General features: G+C 41.0%; 1 protein-coding gene across 3 annotated transcripts in view; it reads left to right on the top strand.

The window, feature by feature from the left end:
* Positions 1-9,345, top strand: part of dynlt5 (dynein light chain Tctex-type family member 5) — a 65,011-nt gene extending 55,666 nt beyond the window's left edge. For 2 of the 3 annotated variants that reach the window (XM_087239268.1, NM_001004623.2), the window contains 1 exon segment: positions 8,981-9,345. In XM_087239268.1, the coding sequence (XP_087095394.1) occupies positions 8,981-9,024 (44 nt within the window). In that variant the 3' untranslated portion in view covers positions 9,025-9,345. 3 annotated transcript variants of the gene reach the window in all.
* The last annotated feature ends 12,433 nt before the right edge of the window (positions 9,346-21,778 follow it).

Below are 21,778 nucleotides of genomic sequence, written 5' to 3'. Positions count from 1 at the left end.
GCACCCCACTATTAAGCCTGGGGACACTAACTCCTCCAAACCGCATGGATCAGACAGACGTGCTGCTGGTGACCCAACTGGCCAAGACGTACCGCTGGTGGCCCAATCGGTCTTTGGGTTTGTGAATGGGTCACCACCGGCCCTGGGCTCGTGTATGGGGCACCAGCCGCACGTCGTTCTAGCCTCCGTCAGCGATGGGGTCTTATGTTTGCTGCGGGGATATGAGCGCTGGGAGGCGGGTTGGCAGCTCAGCAATGGACCCCTAGCTCCCCCGGGTTCGAACGCATCTCCTGGGGCTTCTTTGATTGCCTTTGGGGCCTGGGTCTTTGGCTGAACCAGGGCAGTTACGCGCACCTAGCTCCCCCGGGTTCGAACGCATCTCCTGGGGCTTCTTTGATTGCCTTTGGGGCCTGGGTCTTTGGCTGAACCAGGGCAGTTACGCGCACCTAGCTCCCCCGGGTTCGAACGCATCTCCTGGGGCTTCTTTGATTGCCTTTGAGTCCTGGGTCTTTGGCTGAACCAGGGCAGTAGGGCGCACCTAGCTCCCCCGGGTTCGAACGCATCTCCTGGGGCTTCTTTGATTGCCTTTGAGGCCTGGGTCTTTGGCTGAACCAGGGCAGTAGGGTGCACCTAGCTCCCCCGGGTTCGAACGCATCTCCTGGGGCTTCTTTGATTGCCTTTGAGGCCTGGGACTTTGGCTGAACCAGGGCAGTAACGCGCACCTAGCTCCCCCGGGTTCGAACGCATCTCCTGGGGCTGCTTTGAATGCCTTTGGGGCCTGGGTCTTTGGCTGAACCAGGGCAGTTACGCGCACCTAGCTCCCCCGGGTTCGAACGCATCTCCTGGGGCTGCTTTGAATGCCTTTGGGGCCTGGGTCTTTGGCTGAACCAGGGCAGTTACGCGCACCTAGCTCCCCCGGGTTCGAACGCATCTCCTGGGGCTGCTTTGAATGCCTTTGGGGCCTGGGTCTTTGGCTGAACCAGGGCAGTTACGCGCACCTAGCTCCCCCGGGTTCGAACGCATCTCCTGGGGCTTCTTTGATTGCCTTTGGGGCCTGGGTCTTTGGCTGAACCAAGGCAGTTACGCGCACCTAGCTCCCCCGGGTTCGAACGCATCTCCTGGGGCTTCTTTGATTGCCTTTGAGGCCTGGGTCTTTGGCTGAACCAGGGCAGTAGGGCGCACCTAGCTCCCCCGGGTTCGAACGCATCTCCTGGGGCTTCTTTGATTGCCTTTGGGGCCTGGGTCTTTGGCTGAACCAGGGCAGTTACGCGCACCTAGCTCCCCCGGGTTCGAACGCATCTCCTGGGGCTTCTTTGATTGCCTTTGAGGCCTGGGTCTTTGGCTGAACCAGGGCAGTTACGCGCACCTAGCTCCCCCGGGTTCGAACGCATCTCCTGGGGCTGCTTTGAATGCCTTTGGGGCCTGGGTCTTTGGCTGAACCAGGGCAGTTACGCGCACCTAGCTCCCCCGGGTTCGAACGCATCTCCTGGGGCTGCTTTGAATGCCTTTGGGGCCTGGGTCTTTGGCTGAACCAGGGCAGTTACGCGCACCTAGCTCCCCCGGGTTCGAACGCATCTCCTGGGGCTTCTTTGATTGCCTTTGGGGCCTGGGTCTTTGGCTGAACCAAGGCAGTTACGCGCACCTAGCTCCCCCGGGTTCGAACGCATCTCCTGGGGCTTCTTTGATTGCCTTTGAGGCCTGGGTCTTTGGCTGAACCAGGGCAGTAGGGCGCACCTAGCTCCCCCGGGTTCGAACGCATCTCCTGGGGCTTCTTTGATTGCCTTTGGGGCCTGGGTCTTTGGCTGAACCAGGGCAGTTACGCGCACCTAGCTCCCCCGGGTTCGAACGCATCTCCTGGGGCTTCTTTGATTGCCTTTGAGGCCTGGGTCTTTGGCTGAACCAGGGCAGTTACGCGCACCTAGCTCCCCCGGGTTCGAACGCATCTCCTGGGGCTTCTTTGATTGCCTTTGAGGCCTGGGTCTTTGGCTGAACCAGGGCAGTAGGGCGCACCTAGCTCCCCCGGGTTCGAACGCATCTCCTGGGGCTTCTTTGATTGCCTTTGAGGCCTGGGTCTTTGGCTGAACCAGGGCAGTAACGCGCACCTAGCTCCCCCGGGTTCGAACGCATCTCCTGGGGCTGCTTTGAATGCCTTTGGGGCCTGGGTCTTTGGCTGAACCAGGGCAGTTACGCGCACCTAGCTCCCCCGGGTTCGAACGCATCTCCTGGGGCTGCTTTGAATGCCTTTGGGGCCTGGGTCTTTGGCTGAACCAGGGCAGTAGGGCGCACCTAGCTCCCCCGGGTTCGAACGCATCTCCTGGGGCTTCTTTGATTGCCTTTGGGGCCTGGGTCTTTGGCTGAACCAGGGCAGTTATGCGCACCTAGCTCCCCCGGGTTCGAACGCATCTCCTGGGGCTTCTTTGATTGCCTTTGAGGCCTGGGTCTTTGGCTGAACCAGGGCAGTTACGCGCACCTAGCTCCCCCGGGTTCGAACGCATCTCCTGGGGCTTCTTTGATTGCCTTTGAGGCCTGGGTCTTTGGCTGAACCAGGGCAGTAGGGCGCACCTAGCTCCCCCGGGTTCGAACGCATCTCCTGGGGCTTCTTTGATTGCCTTTGAGGCCTGGGTCTTTGGCTGAACCAGGGCAGTAACGCGCACCTAGCTCCCCCGGGTTCGAACGCATCTCCTGGGGCTGCTTTGAATGCCTTTGGGGCCTGGTTCGATCAACCGCGAAATCGAAAATTGCACCAAGTCCTTCATATGTGTCTGTTATCGTAAACTCAACGGCAGGTCAGCGAAACTCAGGGACGCGCTACCCCCCCTCCAGGCGCGGGTCATGCCGGGGATAGTGGTCTCTATCCGGGCATGGCTTGGTGGGCTCTCCCCTGGGTCTAACCAACGCCCCCGGTGAGCTCATCCATGGCGTTTGCCAGCGGTCGTTCCAAAGACCCCCCCCCGCTAGAGACCCACCATCCCCCAAATGAGTGTTAGTTGTTTCAAACAGCAAAAAAATAAAATCAATGCATTTCGTTTTCAAAATGATTTTTTTTCACTTTCTCACAGAAGTTAACCCCCACTCTCGGGCAGCCCTGTTCTGCCCTCTTCATGCAGCTCAAAGGACTGAGCCATCCTGGAAGAACCCAGAGTTGGACCATGGGCCATATGGCCATTCAAACCAGGCGCAGACCTGGACAGTCTCGTCCAGCCTAGCACCCTTTTTGTGCTGTAAAAGGGATCATTTCTCTCAATGGGCTATCAACTAAGGTTGAACCTGGACCCGGGCGTCCCACAAGACGCTTTTAACACACAAGACAGGGATCATTTGTCCCAGTTGGCACTTAGCCAAGGCTGAACCTAGATGTGGGCGTCCCACGTGACACTTTTAACACACAAGACTGGGATCATGTGTCCCGATTTAAGCTATTTTTTACCTCACAGATGAAGGAATAACAAAGACACTGAACACATTGTGACCTTCATTGTTTTAGAAAATTGTTTAATATTTATTCAGGAAGATTCAGAGTCTTCTGTTGGTTCGAGTGGGTGTGCCCCCAGGCTTTTCACCTTTGCAGGCTGCCATGTCAGCGTCCTCCTGCTGTTTCCCTTCTGGAAAAGAGACACAGAAAGACCAGTTAGCCAACACCACACGCCCTGCTGTTCACATCCATGCCAAAGACGAACTGACTTACCAGGGGTGACCCGGGACTCTCTGTGCTCCTGCACCTCTTCCTTGAGTGGCTTTCTCTGCCCGCCGCCACCACCACCTCTTCCTCCTCCCCCTCCTCCTCCACCAAGGCCCTCTCGAAGAGTCTGCGGTGCTCACATGCTTGGAGGAGGCCGAGGTTAAGTGCCTGGAACTTATCTGTGGTTGAAGTGTCATGACGCATGAATTGCGCCACCTTCCGGCGATCCTCTGAAGAATGTGCATTCTTTTCCTGCGTCAGAGACAGACAGACAGAACCTTTTTAGGGTCAAAGCAGCTGGCAGTCATGTGGCCACAGGAGCATTACATGAATACTCATGAGATGCGATGGCAGTTCGTACGTCAGTGAAGGTGGGTTTGCCAGGAAGCCCCGTGCTGTTTCACGCAGATTGACTAGCCCGCAGCTCCAAGAACCTCCGTAACCAGCTGTATTCCTTCTTGTTGAGAGACAACTGGACCACGCAGAAGGCTCTGTTTGTCTTATGCATGGTGATCTGGCCATACATAGAATAAGCAGAGAGAAAGTGTGTGAGTGCATACTACCTGTGGCCCCCATCTGCAGAGCCACACTCACGTTAATGACATTGGCAGACTCGTACGGGCTTTTGGAGGCCTTTTCAACCTCCTGGATAGTCAGATTCTGGAGGACCCCACAGCGGTGGCCTGAGATGGAGGTCAGGTAACCAGTCAAAAAAACATAGAAGCGACACTGCTGCCTGGTGTCTGGGTTGGACTCAAGGCTATATGATAAAGGCATGAAGTTAGACGGATTAGACTTTTCCAACAAACCTGTCACACCACAAATTGTTTAGCAAGAGCCCAAAGCGGGGCACCAACAGCTTCTAGTTAAACCAGCCAAGTCAGTGTATCCACTTCCCCCGAATGGAATCCCATGACGCTGGGGGAAGACACCTCCATGCATCAGGGGTGTAAACCCATACCTTCAAGATCCATTTGATCGAACGCATGTGCACATATATATATGCTGTAACAACTTTTGGGGGACCCCTCCCCCCAATCCACCTCCCCATACCCATCCCCCCACACACACTTTTTCAAAGGAACAGGGCAGCTTTACTGCTGTGCTGTAACATGAGTAGCCATCTGGCAAGTTTATTATGAATTGTGCTGGCTTTAGAGCTGCGATGGATTTGCTTTTAAGCTTTTAATACCTGATACGATGTGAACTGAAGGCCGTTGATTCTAGCAGTACACAGAGCTACTGTAAGGTCACACCTGCTTGGTTCAAATGCTTAGTAATGATTTAGATGAAAATTTACATTATAAACTTAAAAGTAATAAAAAAGTACTCAAATGTAATAAGTTACTTTACTTTTATAAAGTGATCGAAAAGCACTGTAACTTATTATATTTTAAATAGGGTCATTTGTAATCTGTAATCTATTACATTTCCAAAGTAACTTTTCCAACACTTAGTAAAATCTACTAAAGGTAGTAAAGTGTTTCAAACATATGCTTTCTTAGATCCTGGGAGTTCGGCAACATTCTGCACTGAGAGATTGATGAGACTGTTGAACATGGATGGCAAATAGATTGAGAATTTGGTCAAAACAATGGGACAGGAAAAGCCTATCAAAACCTTTTGGTTACGTGGCTTAGAAAGAAGCACCCTGGGCAGTAATTATTATATAGAACTGCCTGAAACTGTTACACAAAGTTCAATTCCAGTTAGCCAGGAGAATATACCAAGGAAGTAGACATAAAGAAGTGGCCGCATCTGAAAGAGGTTCGATTGTGTTTAATAAAAGCAGATGTTGATCTGTTAATTGGGATAAACGTCCCAAAAGTGATAGAACCTTAGAGGATTATTAGAAGTCAAAATGATGGTCCCTATGAGGTCCAAACTTGTTTATGACGGCTAGTTAATGGTCCACTGAGTCGTAACTCCTTTACAGATGGACAAGGATGACCATTTGCGCCTTCTAACAGAATCTCAGTGGCTAAACTGGATGAATTACTTAAAGGGCACCTATGGTGAAAAATCTACTTTTCAAGCTGTTTGGACATACATGTGTGTAAGTATATTGTATATGCTGTCATATTGGGGTAAAATAAACACACCCAGTCTTTTTTTTTTATTTAACAACATAAAAACGGTGGACCAATTGGAATGGTTTTCAGATCGACCGTAACTTTACATAGGAGTGCGGTTCCCCCGCCCACCAATATTGATTGACTGCTGTGCGCATTAACATGTCTCCGTAGTAATGCATAAAATCATATCGACAAAACAGGACGAGCACAAAGCAACCGGGAATAAAAGGTCTGTTCAGTTTGCTAGGATCATCAATCATCATCAGACGTGATCAAGAGTGAGTTTTACAAGTTTAACATGTTTTAAAATGTGTGCACGTGTGTAATAAAGTACAGTGATTTACCTCATATTCACTTCATCAGCATAGCCGCACAGTGTCTCTCTCACTGTATCTCTCTCTGTGTGTGTCTGCGCTATATATATGTGTGTGTCTGTGTGTCTACGCTATGTATGTGTGTGTGTGTCTGGGCTACATGTCTGTCCTATGTGTGTGTGTGTGTCTGCGTGTCTACGCTATGTATGTGCATGTGTGTCTGCGCTACGTGTCTGTGCTATGTGTGTGTGTGTGTCTGCGTGTCTGCACTGTGTGTGCGTGAACTCATTGTTGAAAATCCACAAAAATGCAGCAAATACTCATTGGTAAAGTTCTTACTGTAGTTTTTCTCACATTGAGGCATGTTTCTGACAGGCACCTGGGAACGGTAGGCAGGGATGACTCGCCTTAAAGGCCCAGTGTCACATGTGGCATCAAAGTATTCAAAGTATTCATTCAGACGACTGATTTAGACCGAATCTGAAGAGTGGCAGCACAAGCTCTGATGACGACACTGATATTACCATGTGTGTTTCAGGTTTATTATTGGACAGGTTACGATTCACAAATTTCAAAACAAAGAATTACATTTTCATACTCTCTTTATCTTGTACACATCATGCTTATTAAAAGACTACAAATATTTTACTGCATCTTTTGTTAAATAATTTGGTTATAAAGGCTAGCTTGTTTGCATAGGTTTATTTTCAACATTTTTTATACAGACTATTTACTGTATTCAGCTTCATGAACAATTTAAATGATATATTTTATTAAATAACCTAAATATTAACTTAAATAAGCCTTACACACTTGTAATATAATTAACATCATAATCAAACTGTTTTATTAAATAATTAAAATGATTTATATGATTATAAACTAGATATTTTTTTCTCTCTGTCTAGCCGTTTATGCCTGGTCTTTCTGGGAAACTTCTACTTAAAGTGTAGCTCACTTTTTTTTAGGAATGTACTTTTGTTCAATCTTTTTGGATTAAAGTGCTTTTTTGAAAATCCTTTCATTATCCAAAATAATCTTAATCATTGTTTCAGACTTAGTTAAAACACCTCGTTTTGGGTTTTACATTAATATCTATTGGAAAGTTTTATATCTATAAATGGAAATAAATGGAAACCCTGTTTTAGCATATTCAAACAAGAAGTATTAGCCTAGAGTGATGTTTAAACTACTAGAATTTGTGGTTATTGCTTTGTATTTAAAAGGCCTGTTTGTTTTTGTTCATATTAACCACTTGACTTGTTTCCTCTTATTTCTCTCATGAGTTTGTAATATATTTAATTCATAATTCCCTTATTGTTGTAAAAAAAAACTATATTTTGTAGAAACTGTATTCTGTTTTATTTGTAAATCTTTTGTTGTTATAAAAAAAAAAATTATGATGGTGTCATGTGATCTGTCATCATGACTGCAACAACTTTGAACCCCGAAGTGTCCAGCTGTCCGCCTTGACAGCTTCGTTTTCAACTCCACCATCGACTGCGCTCGGCTAATCTCGTTGATCACTTTTTGCAGGTGTGCTTCATGTCGAACACACCTATTGAAACTACTTGAATCATTGAAAGGTTTAAATTGTTTATATTGAATACCTGTGTGATGGTAGTGAATGTGTTCAAACAACTAAATCAGTGGTTTAATCCTTGTGAATTGGACAAATTAATTTCAAGTAGACAGAGGTACCTCTTTATTTGTTTTTATGTTGTTTAGTGTATTTGATTGTGTTTAATTATTCATGTGTGTGGGGTGTGTTTGAATTGTTTTATTGTACTGTAAAATACGTATGAAGTGTTATTCTTATTTTTGTTGTTGTAAGGAGGGCAAATTTTAGAATGCAATTCAAACTCTTTTAGTTCTGTTTGATTTATTTTTGTCTTTAGCTCTATAAAGGGTTGCTATGGTTATTGCTCTTCTAGTTTGTCCTATGTAAGTTTCTGGTAGAAGTTCACTAATTCTGGTAATTCTTCAAAAAGCCCCTATTAGCCTGTAAAAAAAAAAAACTAATTTTACAGAAAATATTCTTAAATTTTTTACAGTAATTGTTTTGTCATTTCACATTATATCCAGAACTTAGTAAAATGACAACCAATCTCTCTAAATTAACCGTTTGACTTTCATTTTAGGTACTTTATTATTAAGGACAAATTACTGACATTTGTGTTTTTTATACAGGGAAATTACAGTATTATCTATACAGTATTTTCTCTGTTATTTTAAATTATATTCAAAAGTTCGTAAAAATTACAAACATTATCTGTAAATTAACGGCTTGACTGTTATTTTATGTACTATATAAGTAATGACAAATTACAGCAATTTGTCTGTTTTTTACAAAAAAATTTACATATTATTTACAGTGTTTTTTAAGTACATTTAAAATTACGTAAAATTAAAGTAATAAATTGTAATTACTTGCTCTGTAAAAAAAATGATAATAATCATAAAAAAAGGTCAAATGACTGGCAGCTACGGCTGCCAAACAAAAACCATAAAATTAAGGTAAAATTTCTTTTTTTTCAATCAGCGGAATCTGAAACAGGTGTATGTGAACACTCTTAGTGTGTTACTTTATTAAATGGATTTGATCGTAATAATCTAGGAAAAGTCTGTAAAATAACAGTGTTTTTCTGTAAACCTTTTAATGAAAATATCTGTAGATTTATTATTTTTTGCACTTTATTTCAACAAAGACATTTTACCGTAATTGTATGGTTTTTGTTTGGTAGCCGTAGCTGCCAGTCATTTGACCTTTTTTTTTTACGATTTTTTTTCTTTAGTGTAGACTTAGTAATTAGACTTATTAGATCCTACTTTGTTTTTACTAGTAGTATGCTGTATAAATATATAGACATGCATACAAATTAAATAAGTTTTTGTTGTTATTCTAATTTCAGGTTGTCAAGGCCAGAGTGAAAGATTTGATGATTCCTCGCTATAAGATCATAGTCGTCATCAGCATTGGCCAGATTAAAGACCAGAATATACGCATGGGGAGTCGATGTCTCTGGGATGACAATCATGACAATTTCTCTTCACATATTTTCAAAAATAACTCACTCTTTGCTGCTGCTACCGTTTTTGGTGTTTATTTTGAATGAATGAGTCTTTCAGAATGTCTGTGGGGTTTTAGTGTCTAGTGATTTTCAGTGATTTTTCAGCCAGTGACATATTTACATAATATTGATTGGTCATTTCTGGTTTGGGTAAATGGCCTTTAAAATTTCTTTGTGATGCTACAAATAAACGAATTTAAACCAAATGCGTAAAACTATTCCATTTTCTCAACATCTCTTGAATTAATGCAACTGGTAAAAATAAATATTAGTTTTTAAAGATTAAGAAAATGTACTTGTGTACACACACACACACACACACACACACACACACACAGATATATATATATATATATATATATATATATATATATATATATATATATATATATATCACACAAGTTGCAGTGTGATGTGGCTGTGTAGTGGCACTTGTGGCAGGTGTGCATTGTGTCCCACCAGTGACTGCTACATGTGTAATATTGTGTTTATACAACAGTTCAACGACATGATGGGGTATATAAAAAAGAAAATCAAACACGGAGAGTCTCAAGATCCTTTTGTATGAGAAAATACTTTCTGCTGCTATTCATTCACATCTGCAGCTGATGTCAGAACAGCAGAAACCATGACAGTTCACAAACATTTGTAAACTTTACCGCAGTTTGTGAATAAGCCGCCAGGGGGCACAAAGGCACGGAATGCGAACGGACAGAAATAGCCTATACAGCAGCTTTACATATGCTACTGTGCTTGTAAATGAGATTAAACAATAAGTCAAAGCATTATATTTCCTTAATTAATCATTTAAAATTTGTTAACAAGCTTTATTGTAAACTTTTTAAGTGCTAAGAGGACTCGTTTTGGAAAACAGAATTGAAGAAATAAAAGGCAACTAAAATGAAAGCACAAACATTCAGTACAAATAAGTAGTTTTACATAAATAAACAAATAAAGCAGTCTTTTAGTGTTTTTAGTTCAGTGTTTGCTATTTTGATAAGACTAAGACAAGACATTTTCATTAATATTTTTATTTAAGTTTTGATTACATTTTCGTTTTTGATTATATTTTACTATCTCATTTTATGTTTCAATTATTGTACATAATAATAAACGAATAATGAAAGTAAAAGAATAATTAAAATAGGACATAACATAAGTCTTGCAGGTTTATTTTTAATAATTAGTTTCAGTTCCGTTTTTTGTTTCAAAACGTCAATGTTCTCCTTTAAAGTATAACTGTTGTTTTGTTTTTTTACTTAATGGCTCAGTATGTTTTGTATTTTAATTTCAATTTCAGTCACCTTGCATATGTAAACTTAATGCGTGAAATATAATGCGCTCATAACCGCGGAAAAAGAAGAAAAAGCTGTCAGTTAGAGCTAATTCATCAAAATTAGCTATATTAAAAAAAACAGCATTTATGTTAATACCGGCAGAGTGTGAACAAACTCAAGGCTAAGATATGCGCTTGCCTTTTAATGCATTTAAAAAGATTTGCGGCCTTTTTATAGGCTACAGGCTACTATGGTGCATAATATTGTTTTTTTCTTTTTTTGTATGGAAAAGGACAATGCACATTATGTTATTGATATAAACTTAGGCTAAAACTTACCATTGATAAACATGATCTACCTCAAGCAGATCACTTAAAGTATAATAAAAATATTGTTGCTGCAGAACATAAATTAAGTCCCGCAAGTTTATTTTTAATAATTTAGTTTAAGTTCTGTTCAGTTTTTTTCCTCAAAACATCAATGTTCTTCTTTAAAATAAAATTGTTTTTTTTTTTTTTTTTTACTTGTAACGACTCAGTATCTCAATATATATATATATTCTTAATAAACTTCACAGCCACAAATATAAAAAAAACACAACTTGTATTAAAACTGGGTGAGGATTAGAAAGAATATGATGCTTGTTATATAATTTAAAATTTCATTTCAATTTCTGCATGCACATTTTTTCACTCGCTACTCTGCCAGAAACCTTGCCGCCGGAGAGCACCTTCAATAATCTTAACATTTGTTGCGGTCCAAGATGGACCTCAAGATGTGCTCAGTGGTAACATGTGGTGAAGAAAGATGGCAAAGCTAAGTGTGATTATTGTAATAAACTAATAAGTTATAAAGCAGAGTGTCCTGACCAACATGACTTAGCATCTGCGATTGGCTCATTCTTCACGAATAAATAAAATAATGGCGCGTTAGGTTCATTGTGCATTCCGCGGGTGCAACCAACAAGAGTTGTGCATTTTAGTTTAACTTTTTGAGCATTATAAGCAGTTCGGTGTTAGTTTTCATTTAAATATATCGAGCCGAAACTAAACGCATTCTCTCCGTCTCCTAGTTTATAACCAGCGGGACACGCTGCTGAAGCAGGCAGGAGAGACAAGAGAGTCTTATGGGGTACCACCTGTCAAAAAGTTTGATGGATTGTAGCCCTGCCCCTAAGGCGGGACTTCCGGTCTAAGCCCCGCCCCTTTTATATAAACTTTATAGTTCCGGTAATTAGATTCTTATCGGTTTAATATAAAATAATAATTCCGGTTATTAGATTTTTATCAGACTAATTAAATTAATGATTCCGGTAATTAGATTTTTATCAGTCAAATTAAATTAATAGGCTATTTCCGGTAATGGAAATATTTCTGGTAATGAAATTCTAATCAAACTGAAATAAAATTAATATAATAATAATATCGGTAATTAAATTAATGTTATTAGAACCATTATTTAATATTTTTTATTAGTGCTGCAAATTATATTCATTATATTACATTAAATTATATTATATTAGGTTATATAAAATTAATATTTTATTAAATAATATTATGTATTGTATTATATTATATCATAGGTTATATTAAATCATTATTTTATTATCTTATATTATAAGTGTATCATATTATATTATATTATTATATTATAAATTTTTATATTTTATTAAATTTAATTATGTTATATTATATATCATTATTATTCTATTATACTATATCATTACATTATTATATTATATTATATCATTACATTATTATATTATATTATATTATATTATATTATATTATATTATATTATATTATAATTACTAAACTATTAACATAAACATTTGATTATGTTTAGCCTGTTTGTGTTTCCTCTGTGTGTCAGTCTGTGTCTGAGCGTGTAAGTGATGATAAGGAAAACTTTGGATAACATCTCGTCAACTGCTTGTGAAAGATAGATTTATATCAGATGTAGAATATTTATATCTGATTGTATGTGGTGGGTGTCTCCCACTAAATACTATATGTTGTTAGGTGATTAGAAAGCGTGCCGATATCTATATATCCACATGCAGTCAACTGTATGCATATGTGTGTGTGTGTGTGTGTGTGTGTGTGTGTGTGTGTGTGTGTGTGTGTGTGTGTGTGTGTGTGTTTACGTACGTGTGCGTGCGCTCGAGCGAACTTGGGTCTGGCTTTGTATGCTTTAATTCACGACACAATATTTACTAAATATGCTCATTAATAGGTTATGTTGTTTTTCACATTATTACTACATTAATACATATTTTAAGACACACAAACATTTTGATGTATCTTTGTCGGACTATTAAATTTAAATATGTTTACAATATTAATCCAGTAAATAACAAATCTTAATCTGTATTGACAATAAATTGTCACACCTTTTAAAACAACGTTATCTAAAATGTAATGTTCTAAACTCTTGGTTGAAAAACACAGATGTAAATTCAAGTTGTCTTTGTGATTAATGAAAACCTTTATTATGAAAAACATTCTAAAATGAAAGTTTTTCCTTTGACTAACATGTTTTCAATTTATTTACATGCATGTCCTGTAATTTATGGCACGCATTGTAAACAGTCAATCCAAAGCCTAATGTTTTGAGCACTGGTCATCACTGGTGTTGGTTTAAAAAAAAAAATCAACATAAAAGATTTACAGAAAGGACTTATTAATCTTTAGACATTATTGTTATTTCTGTTTCAAAAGATAAATAAAATGTATAACTTGTAGTAATTGCATTACTAGGCAACTTAGTTACTGAATTTTAGATTCAAACTGTTTTTAATTCATTACAAATACTTGATCATATAAAGAGAAATACGTATATTATTCAGAATAATGGAATAACACTGATATTTATTAAAAGAAGAAAAAATGACTCAGTTTATCTAAAAACAGAACAGATCCAGCCATTAATTAAATCTACTTAATGTTTCATAGTAAAATTTTCTAGTTTAACTATTCACCTTATTCTCAGCTGTCGAGTGGGCGCTGCTATTTGAATCTTTTTGTCTCGCGACTTCCGGTCACATTCACTTCCATTCATTTTTTGACGTTAACAAATGCTCGTTACGCTGCTTGATGTTGCAATTTAATATTTTCTTATTATAATATGCTACTTGGTCTGTGTAGTCGTGCAAACATTTGTTTGTTGAGCAAGTAGTTTGGCCATTTTCTGCCGTTTATTATTCCTAGTCATTTCTCCCATAGGTGACTGAATCGGAAGTTCTAAGACAATCGCGAAAACAGGCGCACTTCCGCATTTTAGAATAAGGTCAATACTGAATTCACCATTTATATGTTCATAAAACAGTGTCAAATCTAGTAAGTCTACAAATTTGTCAAAATTAGCCAAGTTTACAAGTAGTTCTTAAAAGTAGACTGATTACTTTTTTACAGTGTAAATGATCCTTTTCTTATACCAATAGACTTAATCAAGATTATTGTCACTACACACAATTTGTTGGGAGTGTTTATGTTTCTTTAAACAATGTTTTTTATTGGCAAACACATTTTTAAATTATCAATCTAGAATCTAACTGAATGTAACTGAACTAAAAGTGATGTTTAAAACACTATTCATTAAACTTACTGCATGACTGGAGCTTTATTTTTACAACCACAGACATCTTACCAAATTATTTGACCTAATTCAAGCTTTTGGTTTTGTACTGTGTAGCAGTTTTCAAAACAAAATGTAAACTTTTTATGCATGTGCTAAAAATCAGTAATTTTGTGCAACTGTCAGAGTTTGTATGTTACAAAGCATACATGTTTTTAAAACTGTCAGTTTTCAAAAGTCACCTAACGTTGTTTCCAATCTTCTGGGTTTTTTTAGGAACAACGATGCTTCATTTGGGAAAAAAAAAGAGTAATGTTTTGAAATACATTGGTTACACCAATATGGTGTAATGGTTAGAATTTCTGGGTTTCATCCAGACGGCCTGGGCTCAACTCATGATTTTGGAATATTTTTTTTAACCTAAAGTGTACCAAGTAACATTAATAACAACACCTAGCCACAGTTATTTGTGTCATAGTTGAATGCTTTACTCAATACTGCCAACAAAGCACAATAATATCAAAGAGTAAACACATTTTATTTTAAGAATACTTTGCAGTAAACTTTATTGCATGAATAAGTTTATTTTATCTACCTTCTGATACAGAATGTTTTTGAAACATTTTATTATGTTTTTACGACCACAGGTATCTCACCAAAATATTTGACCTAATTAAAGTAACCAGTGCTGTATTTTTAAACACAAAATGTCTTTGCTAACTTTTTTTGCATATGTGTTATAAGTCTAATTTTACACAACTCTCATAGCATCTGTTACGATGCATACAGTAAAAGTCACAATAACCATTTCTACTGCCAATTATCTTTTGTTGTCTAATTCTTCACAATATTTTTTTCACGAGAACTATGAATCTACAAAGCCAAGGCAAGGCAAGGCAAGATTATTTATATAGCACATTTCATACATAGTATCAATTCAAAGTGCTTTACATAAACAGGAACAAAAGAGACATGTTTAAGAAAAATAAAAACAAATAATAAAAAATATTAAAAATGATAAAAACAGATCAAATGTGTTAAAACAAGTTATAAAAGAATGAAAAGAAGAGAAAAACACAATACTGTAATCTGTCAATAGTGCGATCTGTCTACAAAACTAAATGAATATTTGCCACTAAATCTGCATTAACATCTTTTTGCAACAGTTTCTAATGTACTGTGTATTGGAAATGTTTTCTTTTGAACTGTCATGAAAGTTTGAGTTGTAAATTTTTTGGTTTTAAACCAGAGACAACAAACAATATCATGTATACCTTTTGTTCATTCGCTTTTTCAAATGAAAGAGAAATTATGAAATTGTACGTCAGTGCATCTTTAAAACTAAATTGGGCAAAATTTTTTAGGTTGTCTTTCTAAACTGACTACAAAACCATTATCATGAGAACTGTGTGTTATTGGGTTGTCTTAAACGTTAACCAACGCTAATAAATGATCTAGAGTTTATACCTTTAGACAAGTAACCAATCCTTGACACACTTTGCAACATTCTAATTTTCTAAATATTTAATTATACATTTGGCATAAATACAGGGTTTTAATCAGTTTTGACAATGTTTCTATGATTTGTTTCACACCATCATGTTTTGCACCTTGCTCATTTTATAATTTATCTATTTTTTTTTTTTTTACAGGAAAGGCATAGACACTTGAGTTGATAAACTTTTATTTCAAGCAAATATACACTGAAATAGAGTAGTACATAATGAACAAACATGGATTGCATTACAATAATAAAGACAAATCAACTAAGAAAAAAAAAATACATATATACAGTCATACATTAAAGAAAAAACAGGGTACACCAGAACAATAACGACATACTGAATATCTAACCAACAAAGAAATGCTACTAAAAGCATTCTGTCATGTTCTAGAATGTGGTTGGTCATAACTTCCACAATCTCAGCAATATTTGTTATTTTGTTTTGTGAAACCAGTGACACACAAATATCTGTTTTATATGTAGACATACATAGAACCTGCGTTACCCCCATCTTATCATTCAATTCAGTCAGCACCTCCAGAATTTTTGTAATGGTTGCACAGACAGCACCATTGCTACGAACACAGAGGTGTGTCAATTGATTTATCGTATCGACACATGAGTTTAAGGCCCCCTCTCACAATGTCCATTTCTCTCTTGAGATTTTTCACATGTTTGCCATCTCCTGTACAATCATGATTAGATTCAAACGCATCATTAATAATCTTCTCCAGAAGAAAAAACATATGGTCCCTATAATGCTGTTTAAACATGTTGTCCACATGCGCATTACCGTAAGCATTTTGAGAACAATAGCAATCAGCCATCTTTGCATGGTGGCAGTCAGAAAAAAATAAAAAAATATTTTTTAGAAAATGTTTTTTCTTTTAATCACAATACAAAGTTTGTCCCATAATCTGTGTAGATCATATGCGATAGTACCTTAAAGATGCTGCTGGTGTCCTTAAACAGCGATAGTTCAGTCCTAATAGTTCAGTGCAAACAAGACCAAAGTAGGGGCTGTGGTCCTCAAAGATAGTACTTTGTAAATGTCTTTAATCTTATTTTTACTCCTGGTCAATTGGCTCTTGTAGAAGGTTTGGGGATCAGTGACTGTACCCAGAAGCATTACTCCTTGGTAGCTAGAAGTAATATTGGGTGCTTTATCTACACATTTATCTTCACTCACGGCGCGGTACTATGAACATCTGCCATGGTGTCATAAAAGTTATGATTAAACATTTAGTTAACATCTTTTCTTTTATTTAAGACATAGGCGTGATGATGTAGGGATACCTATTTTGCTAAAATAAAATAGAAGGTCATACCATAAATATATTCACAATAAAAGATTTTTAGAGAACGTTCGAGGTTACTAAAGTAACTCTCCTTCCCCTCCTCGGGGAACGGAAGCAGTATAAGTGGATTTGATGTTCTAAATCCACGTATGGGAGATTCGGTTCAGAAGCTACTCGTCTGAAAGAGTATTGAACGGGCCAATAAAAGCAATGAATTGGCAGCGTAAGCCTGCGCAGGTGTGCTGCATCGCCAATTAACTGAGCATATAAGCACACCTGGTGCCAGCAGACGCTATCCTTTTTAAGCTGAAGAGACTTTTAACAGCTAAGGGACAGTCATTATGGCGACGGAGTATAGTGCTTCCGTTCCCCGAAGGGTTAATTTAGTAACCTCGAACGTTCCCCTTCGGGGGGAACTTCAGCACTATAAGTGGATTTGATGTTCTAAATCCACGTATGGGAGCCCATTGAAAGCGCCATAATGACTGCACCTTACCAACACCCAACATGAGAGGGCAGTCAGGCAAGCGTGACGCACCCAAATCATGAGAGGCGCGGTCCTCCAACGTGCCCTTGGCCCTAACTTATCCCCACTTCAAAGAAGTTTTACGGAATACGTATATTTTTGGGGAGTCGCTAGCGTCTAGATAATTCTAGGAATATACGACAGTACGTTGGGAAGCGTACCACCCAGTAGGGAGGACGCTGCGGAGACCATCCGCACCCAATAGGGAACAAATGGAATTACATATGGACTAACCCTGAGAAGGGGGAGTGCGCATAAGAAGGTGGTTAGTGGATAGGGAAAGCACGGGTCCACCCAGGGGGCGGAACTTAACCGTGGCGGAAAAGCATATGGGGATCACCAGCAGGGATCGGCCATAGCAGGCACCTGTACCCAAAACCAGCGGGCAGACCTAACTTAGTGGGCCAGCAAGTGACTCCTCCGCTGAGTCAGTGCTGGGGGCCTCGGAGGAATCTGCAGGGCTCACCGAATGGGGAACTTTACTGACAGACAGGAGGGTGCACATCTCTCAGTGTTAGGGAAAAAAGGCACCGCAAGCGTGCTACAACACCCACCGAGTTGTTTCCTCCATCACCAAAGGTCCCTAACACCCTTGAGGAAACCGGCTCCACTCGCAGATTATAAAACCTTGCAATTGTGTTAGGACAAATGTGTCGCCCAGCCCGCAGCTCTACAAATGTCTGTTAAAGAAGCGCCGCGCGCACACGCCCAAGAGGATGCAACGCTCCGAGTGGAGTGTGCACGCACTCCCGGGGGGCGCGCCTGACCTCTGCTCAAATAAGCACAAGAAATGGCCTCCACAATCCAGTGGGATAATCGTTGTTTAGACACGGCACTTCCCTGCTGCCATCCGCCATAACAGACAAAGAGCTGCTCAATAGATCTAAAGTACTGAGTACGGTCCACATAAATGCACAGGGCGTGAACTGGACAAAGTAAGGAAAGGGCTGGGTCTGCCTCCTCCGGGGGCAGCGCTTGCAGGGTTACTACCTGATCTCTAAAGGGAGTGGTAGGAACTTTGGGCACATAACCCGGGCGGGGTCTCAGGATAACGTGAGAAAAATCCGGCCCGAATTCCAGGCACGAGTCACTGACCGAAAATGCCTCCAGGTCCCCGACCCTCTTGATGGAGGCCAACGCGACCAGAAGAGCTGTCTTCAGGGACAGGAATCTTAAGGATACTGTATCGAGTGGCTCGAAGGGATCAAATCGCAGGCTCGTGAGAACGAGGGCGAGATCCCAAGAGGTTGTGAGAGGGGGGCGAGTTGGATAAATTCGCCTAACGCCTCTGAGGAACCGGATGATGAGGTTATGCTTTCCCACGGTGCCGCCAGCCACCGCGTCATGGTGAGCGGAGATGGCGGCAACGTAAACCTTGAGAGTGGAGGGCGACAGCCTGCTATCTAGCTTCTCTTGAAGGAAAGAGAGCACAACACTGATCTGGCAGGATCGGGGGTCTTCTCTGCGAGAGACACACCATTCAGTGAATAGACTCCACTTCAGGGCGTAGGCGCGCCTCGTGGAGGGGGCTCTAGCCTGAGTGATGGTATCAACCACCGCGGGTGGCAGGTTACCTAAGTCTTCCTCGCGTCTATGGACCACACGTGGAGGTTCCAGAGATCGGGGCGAGGGTGCCAGATGGTGCCTTGTCCCTGAGAAAGTAGGTCCTCTCTCAAAGGGATCTGCCATGGGAGGGCCGTCGCGAGGAGGGAGAGCTCTGATATCCAGGTCCGGTTGGGCCAGAGGGGCGCAACTAACAGAACCTGCTCCTTGTCCTCCCTGACCTTGCACAGTAACTGCGCGATCAGGCTCAATGGGGGAAACGCGTGACGGCCGCAGCGGAAGCCATATGCCTTAGGAGCCTCTGAAAATATTTCAGTGGGACCACTAATTTGCTGTCGAGCTCCCTTAGACAGTTCAGCAGCAGGCGAGCGCGCTCTCCGGAGAGGCGCGCTACCATGGTGACCGAGTCCAGCTCCATTCCGAGAAAAGAGATCCTCTGCACCGGGGCGAGTTTGCTCTTTTCCCAGTTGACCTTCAACCCCAATAGGCGGAGATGCCGGAGTACCTCGTCTCTGTGCGCATTCAATTGCTCCCGAGAGTGGGCTAAAATCAGCCAATCGTCGAGATAATTGAGTACGCGGATGCCCGCGAGCCGCAGGGGCGCTAGGGCACCCTCCGCGAGTTTGGTGAAGACCCGCGGAGACAGAGAGAGCCCGAAGGGGAGGACCTTGTACTGCCACGCTTGACCTTCGAACGCAAACCGCAGAAACTGACGGTGGCATGGAAGAATGGCGACATGAAAATAAGCGTCCTCCAGGTCTATGGCTGCAAACCAATCCTGAGGGCGGACGCATCGGAGGATGCGCTTCTGCGCAAGCATTCTGAACGACAGCTTGTGAAGGCAGCGGTTCAAAGCGCACAGATCTAGGATTGGCCGTGACCCACCGCTCTTTTTGGGTATGATGAAGTACGGGCTGTAAAACCCGCTCTCCATCTCGGCTGGAGGTACCGGCACGATTGCACCCTTCGCCAGGAGGGCAGCAATCTCCTCTCGCAAGACAGGGGCAGACAGGGGATTTACCCTGGTGAAATACACGCCCGTGAACTTGGGAGGCCGTTTCGAGAACTGTAGTTCGTAGCTGAGTCTGATCGTGCCTATGAGCCACCGCGAGGGACTGGCCCACGCTAACCAGGCAGGCAGAGCCCTTGCTAATGACGTCATCGCAGCAATCGTTGACGTACCCACAGAGGGGCAGCGCGGAGCGGGTGTGCTGATCCGGGGAGCGCGAGGGTCCCACAGAAGAGCTGGAGGAGAGCAATTCGCTCTGGCTCCGCACCCTGACTCCGGAGAGGGGGCTTGGGGGCTGGGAGAAGGGAGACCGTCCCCCCAGCGCCCGTGAGCCGCTGGTGGAGCATGCAGACCCTGCGAGCTGAGAGGCGGCGCGTCCCAGACTGGCAGGGCTTGAGCTGTCGCATCCAGAGAAGGGGAAAAATGCTCTTTGTTCGAAACTTTGGTGGCACTGAAAAGTACCGTTGGAATATGGGCCCCTCCCTCCAGCGGGGAAAGAGCAAGTCTCCTCTTCTCCGGATGGCCTGTCTCAGGGACGCTTCGCGGTCCGTTTACCGGACTTAGCGGCACCCTGGGCAGGAGGGGCTGCCGGCTTCCGAATATTGAGAATATTGTTATTTGTAGATTATCTGATGGTAAAGTGTATGTTTATATATATCCAGAACGTATAATGCATAACTTGATTTTTAAAATTTCTTTATGTTTTAACAGAACAAATTTAAGTAAGGCTAGGTTTTTAACCAAACTTGACTTTTTAAAATAACTTTTATCTAATAACCAATTATGAGGTAATGGCTCCTAAACTTGATCTCTTCCTTGACCTCAAAGGCATTGTATTAAGTTATGGAATATAGGTTATTTCATATGCAAGTGTAGATGTAATCCTATTTCTTCTCAATCATTCTTTGAAAAAGAACACTATCATGAAAGATGCAATTTCAGTTAAATATGTGACTGCTTTGAGCCCAAATAGGAAACCAAATAAACAACTATATTGAACAATTCAAACTGCAGATTAATGTTGAAGAGTATACATATTTGTGTAAAAACGTTCAAATTTATTTTATTGTCCATTTTGGCAATGAGTTTTGAGATGACTTCAGCTGTGCATTATATTTTGTCAACCTAAAACTTCCATGAAATGTAAAATGCTGTAATATTAGTTCTCTAAAAATCTTTCATTGTGAATATATTTATGGTATGACCTTGTATTTTATTTTAGCAAAATAGGTATCCCTACATCATCACGCCTATGTCTTAAATAAAAGAAAAGATGCTAACTAAATGTTTAATCATGACTTTTATGACACCATGGCAGATGTTCATAGTACCGCCCCGTGAGTGAAGGCAGGCCTGTTTGAATGTGTAGATAAAGCACCCATTAGTACTTCTAGCTACCAAGGAGTAATGCTTCTGGGTACAGTCACTGATCCCCAAACTTTCTACAAGAGCCCATTGACCAGGAGTAAAAAGAAGATTAAAGACATTTAAAAAGTACTATCTTTGAGGACCACAGCCCCTACTTTGGTCTTGTTTGCACTAAACTATTAGGACTGAACTATCGCTGTTTAAGGACACCAGCAGCATCTTTAAGGTACTATTGCATATGATCTACACAGATTATGGGACAAACTTTGTATTGTGATTAAAAGAAAAAACGTTTTCTTAAAAATATTTTTGGATTTTTTTTCTGACTGCCACCATGCAAAGATGGCTGATTGCTATTGTTCTCAAAATGCTTACGGTAATGCGCAGGAAAGGCCCGAGTACGAGTGTAACCCTGTTTTTGATTGTCAAATAAGGTCTATTGTGGACAACATGTTTAAACAGCATTATAGGGACCATATGGTTTTTCTTCTGGAGAAGATTATTAATGATGCGTTTGA

The sequence above is a fragment of the Danio rerio genome, chromosome 2, assembly GCF_052040795.2.
Source record: "Danio rerio strain M-AB ecotype USA chromosome 2, GRCz13ab, whole genome shotgun sequence".
In the NCBI taxonomy this organism is placed as follows: Eukaryota; Metazoa; Chordata; class Actinopteri; order Cypriniformes; family Danionidae; genus Danio; species Danio rerio.
This window is presented reverse-complemented; position numbering and strand designations above follow the sequence as displayed.